The sequence below is a fragment of the Anabrus simplex genome, chromosome 7 (assembly GCF_040414725.1).
Source record: "Anabrus simplex isolate iqAnaSimp1 chromosome 7, ASM4041472v1, whole genome shotgun sequence".
NCBI classification, from domain to species: domain Eukaryota; kingdom Metazoa; phylum Arthropoda; class Insecta; order Orthoptera; family Tettigoniidae; genus Anabrus; species Anabrus simplex.
In genome coordinates this window covers 167,287,058-167,302,587 of record NC_090271.1, presented here as the reverse complement: position 1 = coordinate 167,302,587, position 15,530 = coordinate 167,287,058, and the positions used below count along the sequence as shown (strand labels likewise).

The window sequence follows — 15,530 nt, the reverse complement described above, 5'->3', positions numbered from 1 at the left end:
CATATTTTATTTTTATTTTGGTCAGTGGACGCCTTTGCAATTTTTGTTCTTTCATTTCGTACCATTAGGGGCCAATGACCTTTGATGTTAGGCCCCTTAAAACAACAAGCATCAAATACATTTCCTTTTACCTCGTGCAAGAAACTTATAAATAAATTTTACTTACTTTGAGATACTGATTCTTGCGCACCTTATATATTGCAAGTCTCAGGAATTATTACTCCCAAAGACTGGACTGAAATCGCAACGGAAAATTTCAGATCTTCGTAACTTCTACCAGTTGCTAGGAAACGAAGTGTGACGTTGAGTCGTTCATGAGGTGTTATTGCCCGTTCATGAGGTGTTATTGCCCGTCTCATTGCACTGTCACTCTTTCTGATATGGGGCGCTACCAAGTGAAGAAGGTATAAATACGTTTCACTGCCCATCCTCAAATAATTGTACCAGTCACCTGGTTCAAGAGTTAAATCTTTCATTAAATTTATATGCGACAATGTATCTCGTTTAACTAACCAAGCTTTTGCCCATTTTGATCAAGCCCTTTTCTTTTTAGCTTTTGATCTCAAAGCTAATGCTAGAGCGGTGTAAATTAAAAGTTGCTCTAGCATGTTATCCGTGCACGAGTAGCGAAAACTGATGGCAAGTCTGACAGCAAAACGGAGCGTCTGTGTCCTCTTCCTCTTTATTAGGGAAAAGTAATTTGTCTGGATATCCTTGTAGAGGTGAAGAGTGAAGACGATACTGACCTGTGATCCAGTCAGAGGAGAGTGTGTGGTAGAAATAGACCGCCGAGGCTGTTCAGTATTAAAAGGTTCAGAACTGCGTGTTCTCCAGGGGCGGGCGGAGTGAGAATTGAGAGGTTTTTATAAGACATTTCCTTTTCGCGGAATTAGCTGCTATTAGACCCAGTCTTTGGTTGGCACATCGCTCGCATGTATAGTAATAAAACTTGTGTCCAGAATTAAGCCCGTAATTTGAATTTAGCAATTCTGTGCTGAAGTTTTGCTGAGGGGTTTTCTTACGTTTTTTTTTTTTTTTTTTTTCGTAGAATCACATGATAAACAAAATCGGCCCTTATAACTCTTATTTTTCTTCTAAACTCACATTACATAATGACTCATGTTCGGCGAGGTACGGTAACGAGAATCAGCAAAGGGTCTGACCATAGTATGAATATGGTAATCGTTATGCGATAGTATGGTTCTTGCAACTTAGCAACAGAAGAAGAGTGCGTCATTGAGGAAGGATTTCCCAAATTTACTAATCGCACTCGATTTAGGCAAGTTGTATGATAAAGTTTAGCGTTGACACCCGGTGAACTTCCCTCCGGAGTTTGTGACGTCAAGAAGCGCTAACAAGGCCGTGGAGAGACGATAAGGAGTGAAAGACCACTGCACTGACCCCAGTCTGGTTCGTAAACTCTTGGTTACTGCCTGTGCCGTGCTGTGCTGTGCTCTTCTCTACTGTGCTACTCACCGTCCTTCTGTATGAGGCTGGTCTCGGCTTCCCCAGTCAAAGTGCTATATTCTAGTCATCATCACCATCCTCAATCTGTCCTTCCGGAGTGCATTTCTTCTGAAGCCAACTTGGAGTACCTGATATTTGTCTCTTGCCCTGGTGAGGATTTAAGCAACATTCGAGGCTTGAAAAGTTCACACAGGGATATTTTGACGAGTGATACCTATATCTAATTAAACATACCGTATTTCAAAAATCTATTCTTGAATTTCAACTTCTGATGTTTAGTTATTGGAAAACAGGGAATTGCAACAGCCATTTCCGTATATTACGACGCGATAACGCCTATGCAGTTTGATGCAACGCTTTCTTTTCATCATCTTTGATGGTGTTGTTCAGAGTTAAATGAGATCATGATTTCTTCAGGAAGGAGATGGAAGTGTTGAAGTCAAACAACTTGGTACAAATAGGCATTTTCTTGAGAGTGCATGCAGTCTATTTTTTTTTCACGTCGCACCGACAGCGACACAGATAGCGCCTACTGTACGGTAGGTCTTATATCGATGATGGAATAGGAAAGGGTTAGGAGAGGAAAGAAAGTGGCCGTAAATGCAGAATGTTGGTTGGATTTTTAAGAAAGCAACACTTTGGTACTGAGCAAAATTTTGCTCTTTTCTTCCTTCACTATTCATATATTTTTATGGGTGAAGATCTAATGAAATTTATAGCGACATTTGAATAATATCGTTGTAGACTATCTCTAGTTCTGTATCTTGCTAAATTAACGATGTTCTGTGGTTAATAACGTGCTATGCTTCCTCAATGATGCGACCTGCGGACAGTCTACCGTATGCGTGTGAACCTGTGCTTCGATCTCGTGAAATGAAGATGGAGTTCAACTTGATAATATGCTAGCTTGTGGAATAATCTGTACTGAATAACAGCTTTTTTCTTTTGTTTCAATTATGCTCATTATTAGTATAACAGGGTATCACAGATAACAGGAATGGAATGCCACAATACCAAATAAATATGCATAAACTTATATGCTTCTCTTTCAACTGGATTGCCAGCCCCGTGGTGTAGGGGTAGCGTGTCTGTCTCTTACCCGGAGACCCGAGAGGTTCGATTCCCAGCTTTTTCTTGCTGGAGCAGGGTTCACTCAGCTTCATGAGTCCAAAAATGAGCTGTCTGATAGAAGAAGCAGCGGACCCGCTCAAATATGTCGTTAAGCTGACCTCGTGACACTCCAACATCTGCACTCCGTCTGGATGGGCAGCAATCGTCTTAGCAGGCCTAGGCCTTAATGGACTGTTCACAGCGGGAGGGTTATTTTAATAGATTCCTTCCATATCATTTTCACCCTATGAGTGGAGGCAGAGAATACAACCACGATATCCCGTGCCTGTTGTAAGAGGCGAGTAAAAGGGGCGACTTCCCAGAAGCATTCAACTTCGGAGCGTGGATTAGTGACCACGAGGTCCGTAGCTGAGTCTGACATTCTTTCGCTTATTTGTACCAGACTCCTTGCTTTCACTTCCCATCTAATATCCCCTGGTCAATTCTTGTTCTCTTCTGAACCCAGTGGAAGTAGGTGTGCAGGGCCATTTGTGCCCCCCCCCCTTCTTTTGTTGATACCTTCATTCATTCTTCGATGGGTCCAATCTCCTCTTCTTTCACTTTTGATTAGAGTTAAGCCCACCCCACTGTCGGCAGCCCTGAAAATGGTTTTCCGTGGTTTCCCATTTTTACACCAGGCAAATGCTGGGGCTGTACCTTAATTAAGGCCACGGCTGCTTCCTTCCCACTCCTAGCCCTTTCCTGTCCCATCGTCGCCATAAGACCTATCTGTGTCGGTGCGACGTAAAGCAACTAGCAAAACAAAAACAAAAAAGAGTTAAGCCCCGTCACGAAAGCCTATCAATATGACTGAGGATTTTTCACGCTGACCACTTGTACTCCAGAATCTGCAGACCATCTGGCTGGGCAGCAGTCGTTTTAGCATGCCAAGGCCCTTAATGGGGTATATGTGCCATATGTTTCATTTAGAGTTGAGAGAAGATGGTTAGCTAGCTGTAAGCAAACCATAGTGATGTGCGGATTTGGTCTGGCATTACAATTGAAAGCATTTCTTCTTTTGTAACCAGGAGAGAGGGAGAGAGAGAGAGAGAGGGAGAGAGAGAGATAATGGAACACGAATTTCGAGAATTAGCACAGAGTGCCATCACCGTTCATGTCAGCCGTAGGTGATTTAGGAAAAAGTAGAGTCAAAGGATGGTTCCCAAAAGTACAATAATCACCACATTGGTTTGCAAAGATATGAGAAGAGCGATCATTACGTGCATACAGCATTACCGGTATATAAGAATAAATGTAGGTATAATACTTCTAAGTAGGGGCCGATGACCTTCGATGGTAGGCCCCTTAAAACAACAAGCATCATCAATACTTCTAAGGGCTCAAAGACCGTGGGGTATGTAGGATGATCACAGAGTCCAGCATTATCTGATAGTGACTCCATTTACTTTTATCTGGCGATTTTTGTTGTTGTTGTTGTTGTTGTTGTTGTTAATAATGATAACAATGGTTAGTCCGGCGGTCCGGCTAGTGGTTATACCATTGAGCTGCGGACAAGCAAAAGGGTCGTGAAGCGCCCAACAGGTCTCTAGCATGCCCTGGAGTCCTGGTAAAATGTGACAAAAAAAAAAAGGCAAGGTTATCGGCGTACGCCACGACAATTTCAAACTGTGCTGTTACACATAGTGCGAGGTACATCGGAGTCAATAGACAGCTGACCCAAGCCGGCCAAACGCAACAATGAAAATGGTCGCACATTCGAGATTTACAGAGCCTCCGTTTTAATTCTCCTATATAAATAAGAATACTTCTAGGGGAGAAAGCGCTACTGAAGTATGCCTGCCCTATTGGAGCCTTTCCGCCGATTGGCACCTGATAAGGTACAATCCGTTCAAAAGCGGGGCCTTCACCTTAGTACAGGTGCCGATTGGTTCATATGTGTAATGTCGATATCCATCAAGAGTGTCACATAGACACTTCAAGGAAAAGAAGGCAGAACATGGCTGCCAAACTATATAGAAAGCTACGCCTAGCGGGCAACTCTCTCATAAATACCCTAAGTCAATATGAGAGGTGGTGGTGATTATTGTTTTAAGAGGAAGTACAGTACACCTAGGCAACCATCCCCAAGGCTTAAACACAAAAGGCCAAGGGTCATCCTGAACTCAACAGCGCCTAGCGCTAGGCCACACACTGGCCAGCCATGACTAAAATACGAATTCTAACCCGCAACCAAACCTATTCAGCCACGGGATCAATTCATTAAGACAGGACGTTCAAGACCGGTACCGGTCGACGAGCCAAAATTTCCACAGCCCTGTGGCTACGCCATAGTGCTGATGAAGGAAAAGTGCGGGTGTAGGTCGGGTTGACGCCAGGTCACACCCTGATCAATTATGATATGATAAACACGGACCATCTTACTAAACAACAATCCAGCTACTACTTAAAATCTTAAGAAATAGCACTCAAGGCCTCATTAGACCGATAGGCTTCACGGTTCCAACGAGACGGTGCTGTGTTTGTGGGTTGGTAGGTCCCTGGCAAGCATAAAGGAAGGATCTCCTTTTCACACACATCAGGTATCGTTTCACGCTATTTTCATATGCTTTTTCACAGCTAGGGCTCTATAGAAGTACCACCCATTCGTTCTATTAACACCGGGCGAGTTGGCCGTGCGCGTAGAGGCGCGCGGCTGTGAGCTTGCATCCGGGAGATAGGGGGTTCGAATCCCACTATCGGCAGCCCTGAAGTTGGTTTTCCGTGGTTTCCCATTTTCACATCAGACAAATGCTGGGGCTGTACCTTAATTAAGGCCACGGCCGCTTCCTTCCAACTCCTAGGCCATTCCTATCCCATCGTCGCCATAAGACCTATCTGTGTCGGTGCGACGTAAAGCAAATAGCAAGAAGAAGACGTTCTATTAACTACATTTATGGTTTTCGGCGACGATGGGGTGCCTGAAAATTTGTCCCGCAGGTGTTCCTTTACATGCCTGTAAACTTACTGAGACAGTGCTAGTGTATTTGAGGGCTTTCAAATACCGGTACCACCAGACTAAGACAGGATCGAATACTAATACTATTTGTTTTACGTTCCACGAACTTCTTATACGGTTTTTGGAGACACCGAGATGCCGGAATGTTGTCGCGCATGAGTTCTTTTAAGTACCAGTACATCTGCCGACACGAGACTGATGTATTTGAGCATCTTACAAATACCACCGGACTGAGCCAGGATCGAATCCACCAAGTTGGGATTAGAAAGCGAGCGCCTCAACCGGCTGAGCCATTCAGCCTATCGACAGGATCGAACACGCCAACTTAGTCTCAGAAGGTCTCAGCCTGGCATCGTTTGTTCTCTCTCAACCCTAAATATATTAGGTTTGCAAGGCCAATACATATTTTATTTTCAAACCGCTCATAGAGTGGTTAGCTGTATGCCCGGCCACCACTGATCCCAGAAATGAACTTGGTACCGGTACATATTTCTGATGTAGACTGATCGTGAGAGAACTCGAGCCAGGACTATGCGGCTCTCCAGAAGTTAGGGTTGCCACCTGTCCCTATTTAGCACAATTTAGGTGGACATCCCGAACTTTTAGTTTAGAAACATGTCCGTGTCCCGCATTACATCTAGGCTAGGGTTGCCAAACGTCCTGGGAAAGCGGGATTGTCCTGAATTTGAACACGTGTCCCGACGTCCTGACTGATTTTTTAAAAATCCCTAAATGTCTTGAATTTTAAAAATCAGAACAAATTATTTGAAATTTTGCTCAAATCTTTTGGAAGTGAATGGAACTTTTGGTTGGTCATAATGAAGCAGAGTCTGACGTCATTACCTGACGTTGCCATGGTAGCAGGCTTGACCTATGCTAACGCAATTTACTTCCGCCCGGGAGCAGCGTGTTGAATCGTTGCCTACGAGGCAACGGTTGAATAATGATGAAAATTATTTTGTGTATCCATGTTAGCTAGTAATAAATGGGTTCAGTTTTAAAAGCAATGTAAATCCAGTGAGCAATATTCTGAATTGCTTAAACTGGCTCAGTTCTATTTCTGTATACCTGGCCATAACGCATGTGTGGAAAGAAATTTTTCTTTAATGAATTCACAATGGACAAATGACAGAAATAGACAGAAAGTAGAATCTGTTATATCAATATTATTGGTGCACTACAATTTTAAAGAAATATCTTGGCAGGAATTTCACAGTTACATTTAAAAAATGAGTTGCTAAAAAGTTTGTCAAGTTCGGAAAAGTATGATTGGTATCAGCATCAGGGCACTTCTGTGCCATACGTATCTTGTTGTTAGTTTTCACTTATCTGTGTTATTGAGAATTGAGTACCGGTAATTCCACGTGAGCTGTCCCATCTGATACTTACAAATCTACGCAAATAACATTGAATATTATATAATTTTGGAGTGGTCTGTAAAGTACCGTAGGTGTTTTACATAGGGTATGATTTCTTATTACTTCTCTATTTGATTTTTAACATTAACATCATATAACAGGTGTGTCTTTTGGTAACGGACGGGACAGTTCATATGGAATTACCCAAATACACTCGTTGGAACAATAGGCGCCGACTTTTGGTCTTGAGTACGGGGCAAGGAATGAAAATATCAAATATTCTTACGGGAGCAAAAACACGATTGCGTCCCAGTACCACTATACGGTATGTATGCGGGCAAGTGCTCCCGCGGAGTCGGTACCTATGGTTGGAACTTGTCGATGTTGGTGTCCTGAATTTCATCCTGAACCTTATGGCAACTCTAATCTAGGCAGAATGTCAAATTATTCCTAAGGCCTAACAAAATATGCGAAAGAAATGCTTAATCAGTGTCAGCGATATTTGTAAAATACCTGTATCTGTAAAGTGTAGGCCTACTGTTCAAAAATATCTGTGATTTTGAGGTCTCATGGGTTAAATTATGCTCAGATGACGTATCTCCTTGTGATTTGATTAACTTGCAGACTTTGCGGTCTTGTAATATGGAATGGTTGCGTAATGTGTTTATGGGTTTACCCCACTCTTTGGGGTTATCACCAACAATTATTACTGTAAGTTAAGTTGGCAGCAATGAAACCACTGCCAGCGCTGCCAGTGATGTTATACCACCGCCGTCTCGATCCTCCTATATAAGAGGATCGAGACGGCGGTGTGTTATACATTCTCAAAGCCGTCTTCATGCGCCGCTCTATCAAAAGAGCGCCGCGAGAGATCTAGTAGGCCGTGCTTATACAGTAGGCTACCTACCATTTAACTTTCATTCAAGGTAAAATAATATAAATTAAACTTTAAAATAAAATATTTAAAAATCAACAACACCAGTACAAACGCACTTTTTAAGAGGTTAGAATTACATATTCAACTTTGGCTTTTTCATTTCATGCCTTTAGGAAACGGGAAGACTTTCTTATTATGTGTGTACCTCTTTTGTTTTCCCTAAAGGTCGTATCCTACTAAAAGTGGAAGTCTTCTTCTTCCAAATTTTCCTGCTTCCTTTTGGGGAATCAAACCCATGTCCTTTCATGCGAGCCTCTATTGCTTTGGCTAGGCAGGGCACAAATAATTAATAGAGAAAGGATAAAGACTGTCTCATAACTTTTACCTGGCTTATTAGGAAGAGGGAATCAAGAGTTGATTGTTCATACAATATTATTCAAACAGAAATCAAATTGAATTCTGGGTATGAAATAATGGTAGGCCTACTGGTGCATACAGAAATACCACTATATAAATATATAGACTAAAACATAAACGTTTAGATACTGGTAGCATATTTTGGTGTAGGCTACAACACGGTAGCAGCTCGTGGCTCAAATGGCAGTGGGGGTAATGTGCGTTGCCTATTATTGTTATTATTATTGTTATTGTTGTTGTTGTTGTTTATTCTGCTGTTGTATATACACCCATATTAAACAGTAGAGGCATTTGGCAATTAGAAGTGGGGGGGGGGGGGCAAAAAGATATAGACAACAAAAAGTACGGTACCCGGGTTTGTGGGATATAGCGGACGATTAAGGGGGGGGGGGGTACATATACATCAAACGTGGAAAAAAGGGAAAAAAAGCTACAGAATGGTACGTTTTTTAAGCTCTCTGAGCGATTTTCGACAGAGAGGTAAAGGTTGAAAGTTTAGCAAAAGTGTGGTAATAATAGTTTTTTGAGATGTTGATTCAATACTGTACAATAAAACTTTCACCAAAGGAACAATAATATTACACATTTGTTACAATTAAATAGAAGTACAGCATTATTATACAAATAAAAAGGAACTAATAGACACTAAAGAAATTCTCAGACTGAAGAATGTACCGGTATGTGCCAAGCGAGTGAATCGTACCTGTGTTCATGATCTTGGCCAAAAAGAAAAAAAAAAAAGTATATATATACCTGCTACCCTTCCTCACAGCACATGCAAACTCTCCACTGCTTGCTGTGGCGCTATACAAATCGGTTAGCACAACGAACAACATTTTGTGCGTATTTCAGCGAATAATTTTGTTAATAATTTTAAAAAATAAAGGAAATTTTCTGATAAGACAACAAGGCTTGTACAAACTGCTTTAATAAAATAATTCCTAGTTTCAGCCAGCTAAAATGGAATAAAAGTTTAATGTTTTTTCCACCAAGGGGGGTGGGGCAACTGCCTCTCCTCCCCCACCACCTAATCGCCACTACTGATATTAAACCTTGTCATTACATTTTTATTGGCAGTATCAGTACAGTTAAGCATGCTTGATTCTAATGCATGCTAATAATAAAATACTCTAAAAGTGATGGTCTATCTCATTTATAAAGGAACTGCGTTCGTCAATTCTTCTGCAGTGCAAACTACTCACTATTTTAAACACTACATACTAATCACTGTTGAACAAAAACTATCCAGAACTTATGCTAAAAGCGAACTGTAAACTAAAATTCAAAACGTGTCAAAAGCTTCATTCTGTGAATGGTCACAAGAATATGTTACATGAGATTAGAAGAATACAAGTGAGTTTGCAATAAAATCGCCATAACACCCACTGCTACAGCTTTGTCTATATTGTTTTTTTTTTTATTGCTGGCATGTCATTTTGAAGTGCATTAAAACTTTCATTCCCTCAAAGGTCTACTGACCTTCAAACCAGTTACCAATACTCACTGTGAGTACCAGTGGTGTATACTGAGGGCTACCAAGGCTATTAGTAAAGTCCAAACCTCAATTGATAATGATGTAAGTCTAAAGCACATTATAATGTAAGCATCTGACACATTGTTCCATTTACAAAACTTGAAAGCAGTGAGAAAAAACGTTGCACGTATTTCTGAGAGCAAGGCATCGGAGACTGACATCGCAGCCCAGACTCTCGTCCCTCTCCCCTCTACTCGCCCCGCGCAGCTTGCTGTTGTACATCAGATAGGAGTGGGAACCGGGATAGTTGTGCTAGGCTTCGGTATATCAGATCGCCACTGCTAACTATCAACCATGCGTTACTCATCGTATATATGTACTTCCTCACCTCATACTTCTGACTTAATTATAGAGATAACAGAGTGCTGGCATGTCACTCCCGTCTACTTCTACTTCCTTGTAGGAAGACGCTGCAAGACCGCTGTTATAGGAGCAATATAATGTTCTTTTTTATCATTGGTAGATAGTTAAAATGAAATGCAATCTTTCAGGTTTAGTGTTTTCTTTTCTTGGTTGGAAACGAACCCATGATCATGGGTTGGACAACACCACTGATCTCCTGAGGAAGCTAATTAATCAGTGAACGATGGGTACGAGTGCTGCAAAATTCAACATTTTTATTTAATAATAATAATAATAATAATAATAATAATAATAATAATAATAATAATAATAATAATAATAATAATAATAATAATATAATAGCTGGGGTGGGGGGCCTCAACCCCAACACGGCGCGTCCCATATGGCTGATAGGGGAAGCTCCTGTAGATATGCAGGACAGGTGTGAATAAGGCTTAGCCAAATAAGCACCCGCAGATCAACTGAGGTAAACAGAGAAATGGTCAACGGCCTCGACGGCAGAAGAGGACATATCCCAATGGCAGAGAGGGCGGAAGAACCAAATCAAATCCACTTCGCGTCTGACTTGTAGCAAGCGGCAAGTGGTCAGCGTCTGATCACCAGAGGTGCGGCTGTAAATATGCTCCAGGAACTAACAATCCCTGGTTCTACACCACTAGCGAAAGCTAGAAGATTGCTTACAAGCAGACATGACTCGTACAAATAAAGACAAAATTACCCCAGGTGGACAATCCACCCACTCTAAAGTGGCAACCAAGCATTCGGATTCTGGGGAGCTTGGGCGAATACGAGAGAGCAAGTCGGAGTGCTCTGATAAACTTCCACGAAAGACTCACACTTTCATTGGCACATTCAACATTCAGACACTGATTCAAACAGGAAAACTGCACAATCTCACAACAGAACTTACAAAGCAGAAAATCCAAATTCTGGCCCTACAAGAAACACGCTTCACTGATTCAGAAACGATGGATTACAATAATTATAGGATCTTCAAAAGTGGAACAAACAAGAAAATTGGTAAAGGAGCAGCATTGTTAGGAATGGCCTTCTGTGTAGACAAAAAAGTTTTGGATTCAGTAATAGAGGTGAAACCCATCAACTAGGCTTATGACCTTAAGAATCAGGCATACAAACAAAATATACACCTTTATTAATGTGCATGCACCAACAAATGAAGACAATAAAAAGGAGCCTGAAAAAACAGAAAGATTCTGGGAAGAACTTGAAACAGAAATGGCCAAAATCCCTAAAAATGATGTGAAAATTCTACTCGGTGATTTCAATGCACAGCTTGGCAGAGAATACAAATACAGGAGGACAGTGGGAGACTATCCAGCCCACAGATTCACCAATAAAAATAGCACACGCCTCATTGAGTTATGCCAACAAAATAACCTCAAAATTATGTCAACATCACTCCGGAAGAATCCCAAAAAGCAAAAAACTTGGCGATCACCCATCCATCATTTAGGAGAATTTCAGATTGATCATGTGGCAATATCATATGATTACCAAAAGGAAATTCATGATGTGCAAGTGCGCAGAGGTGCTAACGTCGATTCGGATCATTATTTAAGCAGAATCAAAATTAAATTCACACCCAAAGGGAAATTCAACAGGAAAATATCGGTGATTCCAAAATTTGATCTGCACAAAATCAAGGACTCCAAAATTTCAGAAGAATGGGAAAAACGACCTGCAGAGAGCTGGGAGAATTTCCAGACTAAAATCATCGAAACGGCGAAGGACCTAATCCCTCTTCGCAAGAAACCAAAACATCCTTGGTGGAATCAAGAATGTGAGACCGCACTAGAAGAAAGGAAAAAGGCATTTCAAAACTACAATTGTAACAAATCAGAAGAAACACAGAAGAAATTCTTCGAAGTTCGCAAGCATGTATCCAAGATTTTAAGACAAAATAAACGGAAATACGTCAATGTCCAACTGAAGTCAATTGAAGACAACTTCAAAAATTACAACACACACGATTTCTACAAGACCTTTGCGAACCAAATTAAAGGATATTCCCCACAGAACCTTTGCTTTCGGAAGCACGATGGTAAACTAGCCTTGACAAATAAGGAAAACTGCCAAGAATTAGCTACATATTTTTCACAGCTTTTATATTGTCCAGAACCCAAAAAGAGATTCCCGAAAGTACAGTCAGAAATCATACCGGAAAATTCGGCACCACCAACTCAAGAAGAAATTTATTCACATATCAAGAAACTTAAAGACAACAAAGCATCAGGGGAAGACGGAAATGTAGCTGAACTTCTGAAAAATTTAGGCCCAAATTCACTCAGAGAAATTACACAAATAATCCAAAACATTTGGCAAACCGAAAAGCTCCCGGATGACTGGAAGATTGCTCTAATCCATCCACTACATAAAAAAGGCAGCAAGTTAGACGTAAACAATTACAGAGGAATCTCTCTTGTATCAGTCACATACAAAATACTATCAGCCTGTCTCTTGCATAGAACACAACAACAATTAGAACCCAAATTATCAGAATTTCAAGCAGGATTCAGACCAAACAGGTCATGCCCAGAACAAATTTTCAACCTCAAAACCATACTTAAACTACGAGCCCTCAGACAAAAGCCTACAGTATGCACATTTGTAGATTTCAAAAAGGCATATGATTCGATAGACAGACCCTCACTATTCCAAATTCTAGAAGAGAGAGGACTAGATCCCAAAACCCTAGAACTCATAAGACAAACACTAACGGGCACAAAATCTAAAGTGAAATTTATGGGAGAAATTTCAGAACCCTTCGACATTCAAACAGGTGTGAGACAAGGTGATGGACTCTCTCCTATTCTGTTCAACGTCGTCCTAGACAAGGTTATGGAAGAATGGGAGAAGGAACTCAAGAAACGTGAATCTTGGAAACCGATCCGATTGGGCTTTCCCAAAAACCACCTCTACGTACCATACCTTGCATTTGCGGACGATCTGGCGATTTTAACAGAGAATGAGGAGACTGCCATCAAGCAGCTTGAGATACTTAAGGAATCTGCAGAAAAAGTGGGACTACAGATTTCATTTGAGAAAACTAAATTCTTCTGTTCAAAGACAGATATCACGAGCCTGAGAACAAAATACGGTAAAATCGACCGGGTCCCGTGCTTTAAATACCTCGGAGAATTCATCGAACTGACAGGCTAGAGAAGATCTCACAGCAAAACCGTCTCCAAAAAGTCAAGAAGGCATTAGGGTTAGTTCAAGACATCTACAACAAAAAATGCATGTCAAGACAGACAAAAATTCGGCATTACAACACAGTCATAAAACCAACAGTCTTCTACGCAAGTGAAACATTGTCACTTAACAGTAAACAAGAATTAGAAGAAATAAAAAAGCAAGAGAGGAAGATCATCAGGAAAATCCTAGGAGCAAGATATACCCATGATGGTTACAGGCTACAATCAATCAAAACAACAGAAAAAGTTTCAAACATTGAAATTGACATTAAGAAAAGACGAATGAAATTCTTTGGACACCTCACAAGATTACTAGAAAATCGACTGTCAAAAAGAATATTAAATTATGTTAGCTCACTTAAGAATTCAACACCTTGGCTGGACGAACTTCGAAAGGACCTCAAAAACGCAAACATATGTGCAACAGACACAAAGTCAACAAGTGGGAAGTTACATCAGAGCAACCAAAGCAAAAACAGTGCAGACCGAAATGGTCGGAAGAACGTAAACAAGCCTTCTCAGAGAGAATGAAAGCCTATTGGAAGAACAAGAAGAACCCAAAGAAAGCTTGATTGAGTTGTTTGCTTAACGTCTTCCATTTTTGGGAGAATACGCTAATAATAATAATAATAATAATAATAATAATAATAATAATAATAATAATAATGGTGCATGGCATCTGTATAGGCTTGGTGATAACCTACTGAGGATAAAATGAATGATGAAGATGTCATAAATACCCAGTCCCCAAGCCAGGGCAATTAAAAGTATAAGGGGCTTGATTCTGAAAATTGGAGATATCAGACCAAAGGCAAGCATTCTATCCATTTAGCCACAAAGTCAGACTTCAGTTTGCTAAACCGCCCCTGGTACAATACTACATACCGATATAATAGTTGTGATGTGATCAGTACTGTACGGTACAGTACGGTACTCCTGTTAAGTACCTACCACCACATATGTCAGTCAAATAATATAGACCTACCTTCTCTCCTTGAAGAAATAGTGGCAGAGGCCAGGGTAGTAGCTTGTGAAGCAGCCTTGACAACACAGCAGGCTTCTCCATTGGCTATTCGCTGCAGATCAAAACGCTGAAGGCTTGATGTTCACTAAACCAACCAATGAAAAGGGGTAACTTATGTCTAGTGGTAGCCCATGTCTTGATCCCAGCATACGCCACTGGTGAGTACTGAGAGCAAATTAGCCCCTGTGTCAGGATGAATGTATAAAACATGTAATACCGGGCGAGTTGGCCGTGCGCGTAGAGGCGCGTGGCTGTGAGCTTGCATCCGGGAGATAGTAGGTTCGAATCCCACTATCGGCAGCCCTGAAGATGGTTTTCCGTGGTTTCCCATTTTCACACCAGGAAAATGCTGGGGCTGTACCTTAATTAAGGCCACGGCCGCTTCCTTCCAACTCCTAGGCCTTTCCTATCCCATTGTCGCCATAAGACCTATCTGTGTCGGTGCGACGTAAAGCCCCTAGCAAAAAAAAAAAAAAAAAAAAAAAAAAACCAAACATGTAATACAATCATACTTTCATTTTCTCATATCATTAATTACTTCAGAACAGTGGTACTCAGATATTAATTTGGTCTCATTAAATTAATTATCTAAAATATAAGTAATATAACATTTCTTAACTCTTTATGTCCAAAAATCTGGTGGGGCTAAGCCCCTTTAGCCCTTAATGATGTACCGCCCTTGGTACAACACTACATACCGATATAATAGTTGTGATGTGATCAGTACTGTACGGTACGGTACTCCTATTAAATATTTACCACCACATATTTCAGTCAAATCATATAGACCTACCTTCTCTCCTTGAAGAAATGTTGCCAATGTAGATTGTAAAAATCATATTTTATTTGCAACTGATGTTTATTTCATTTAATCATCCAAATCTTTGAGCAGGGCTGTTGTTGTACTGTGTCCCTTCTTGAAGCCAGATTGCAATGGGTCGAGGAGAGAATGGTTGTTTAAGTATTCCAACACCTGCTCGTGAACTAGATGCTCAAGTGCTTTGGAAATTGCAGCTAAAATAGAAATTAATCTGTAGTTGGATGGTTGGGAGGGGTCAGATTTCTGAGGCACAGGGATAACATTGGCTAGTTACCATAGCCAAGGAAAGGTTCCGTTTTTAAAGCTGTAGTTAAAAATTTGGGTAATGATAGGTGAAACGGCACCAATAGTATTGTGTAAGATAGTATAGTATAGATAGTATATAATAC

At 40.8% G+C, this 15,530-nt stretch overlaps 1 protein-coding gene across 3 annotated transcripts in view; it reads left to right on the top strand.

The window, feature by feature from the left end:
• Nucleotides 1-1,413: 1,413 nt before the first annotated feature.
• LOC136877414 (uncharacterized) overlaps nt 1,414-15,530 on the top strand; it is a 59,173-nt gene continuing 45,056 nt past the window's right edge. For 2 of the 3 annotated variants that reach the window (XM_067151431.2, XM_067151430.2), the window contains exon 1: nt 1,414-1,617. In XM_067151431.2, the coding sequence (XP_067007532.1) occupies nt 1,488-1,617 (130 nt within the window). In that variant the 5' untranslated portion in view covers nt 1,414-1,487. Of the gene's footprint in view, nt 1,618-7,720; nt 7,818-15,530 lie in introns of those variants that run through there. The other variant, XM_067151432.2, reaches the window with a different exon arrangement.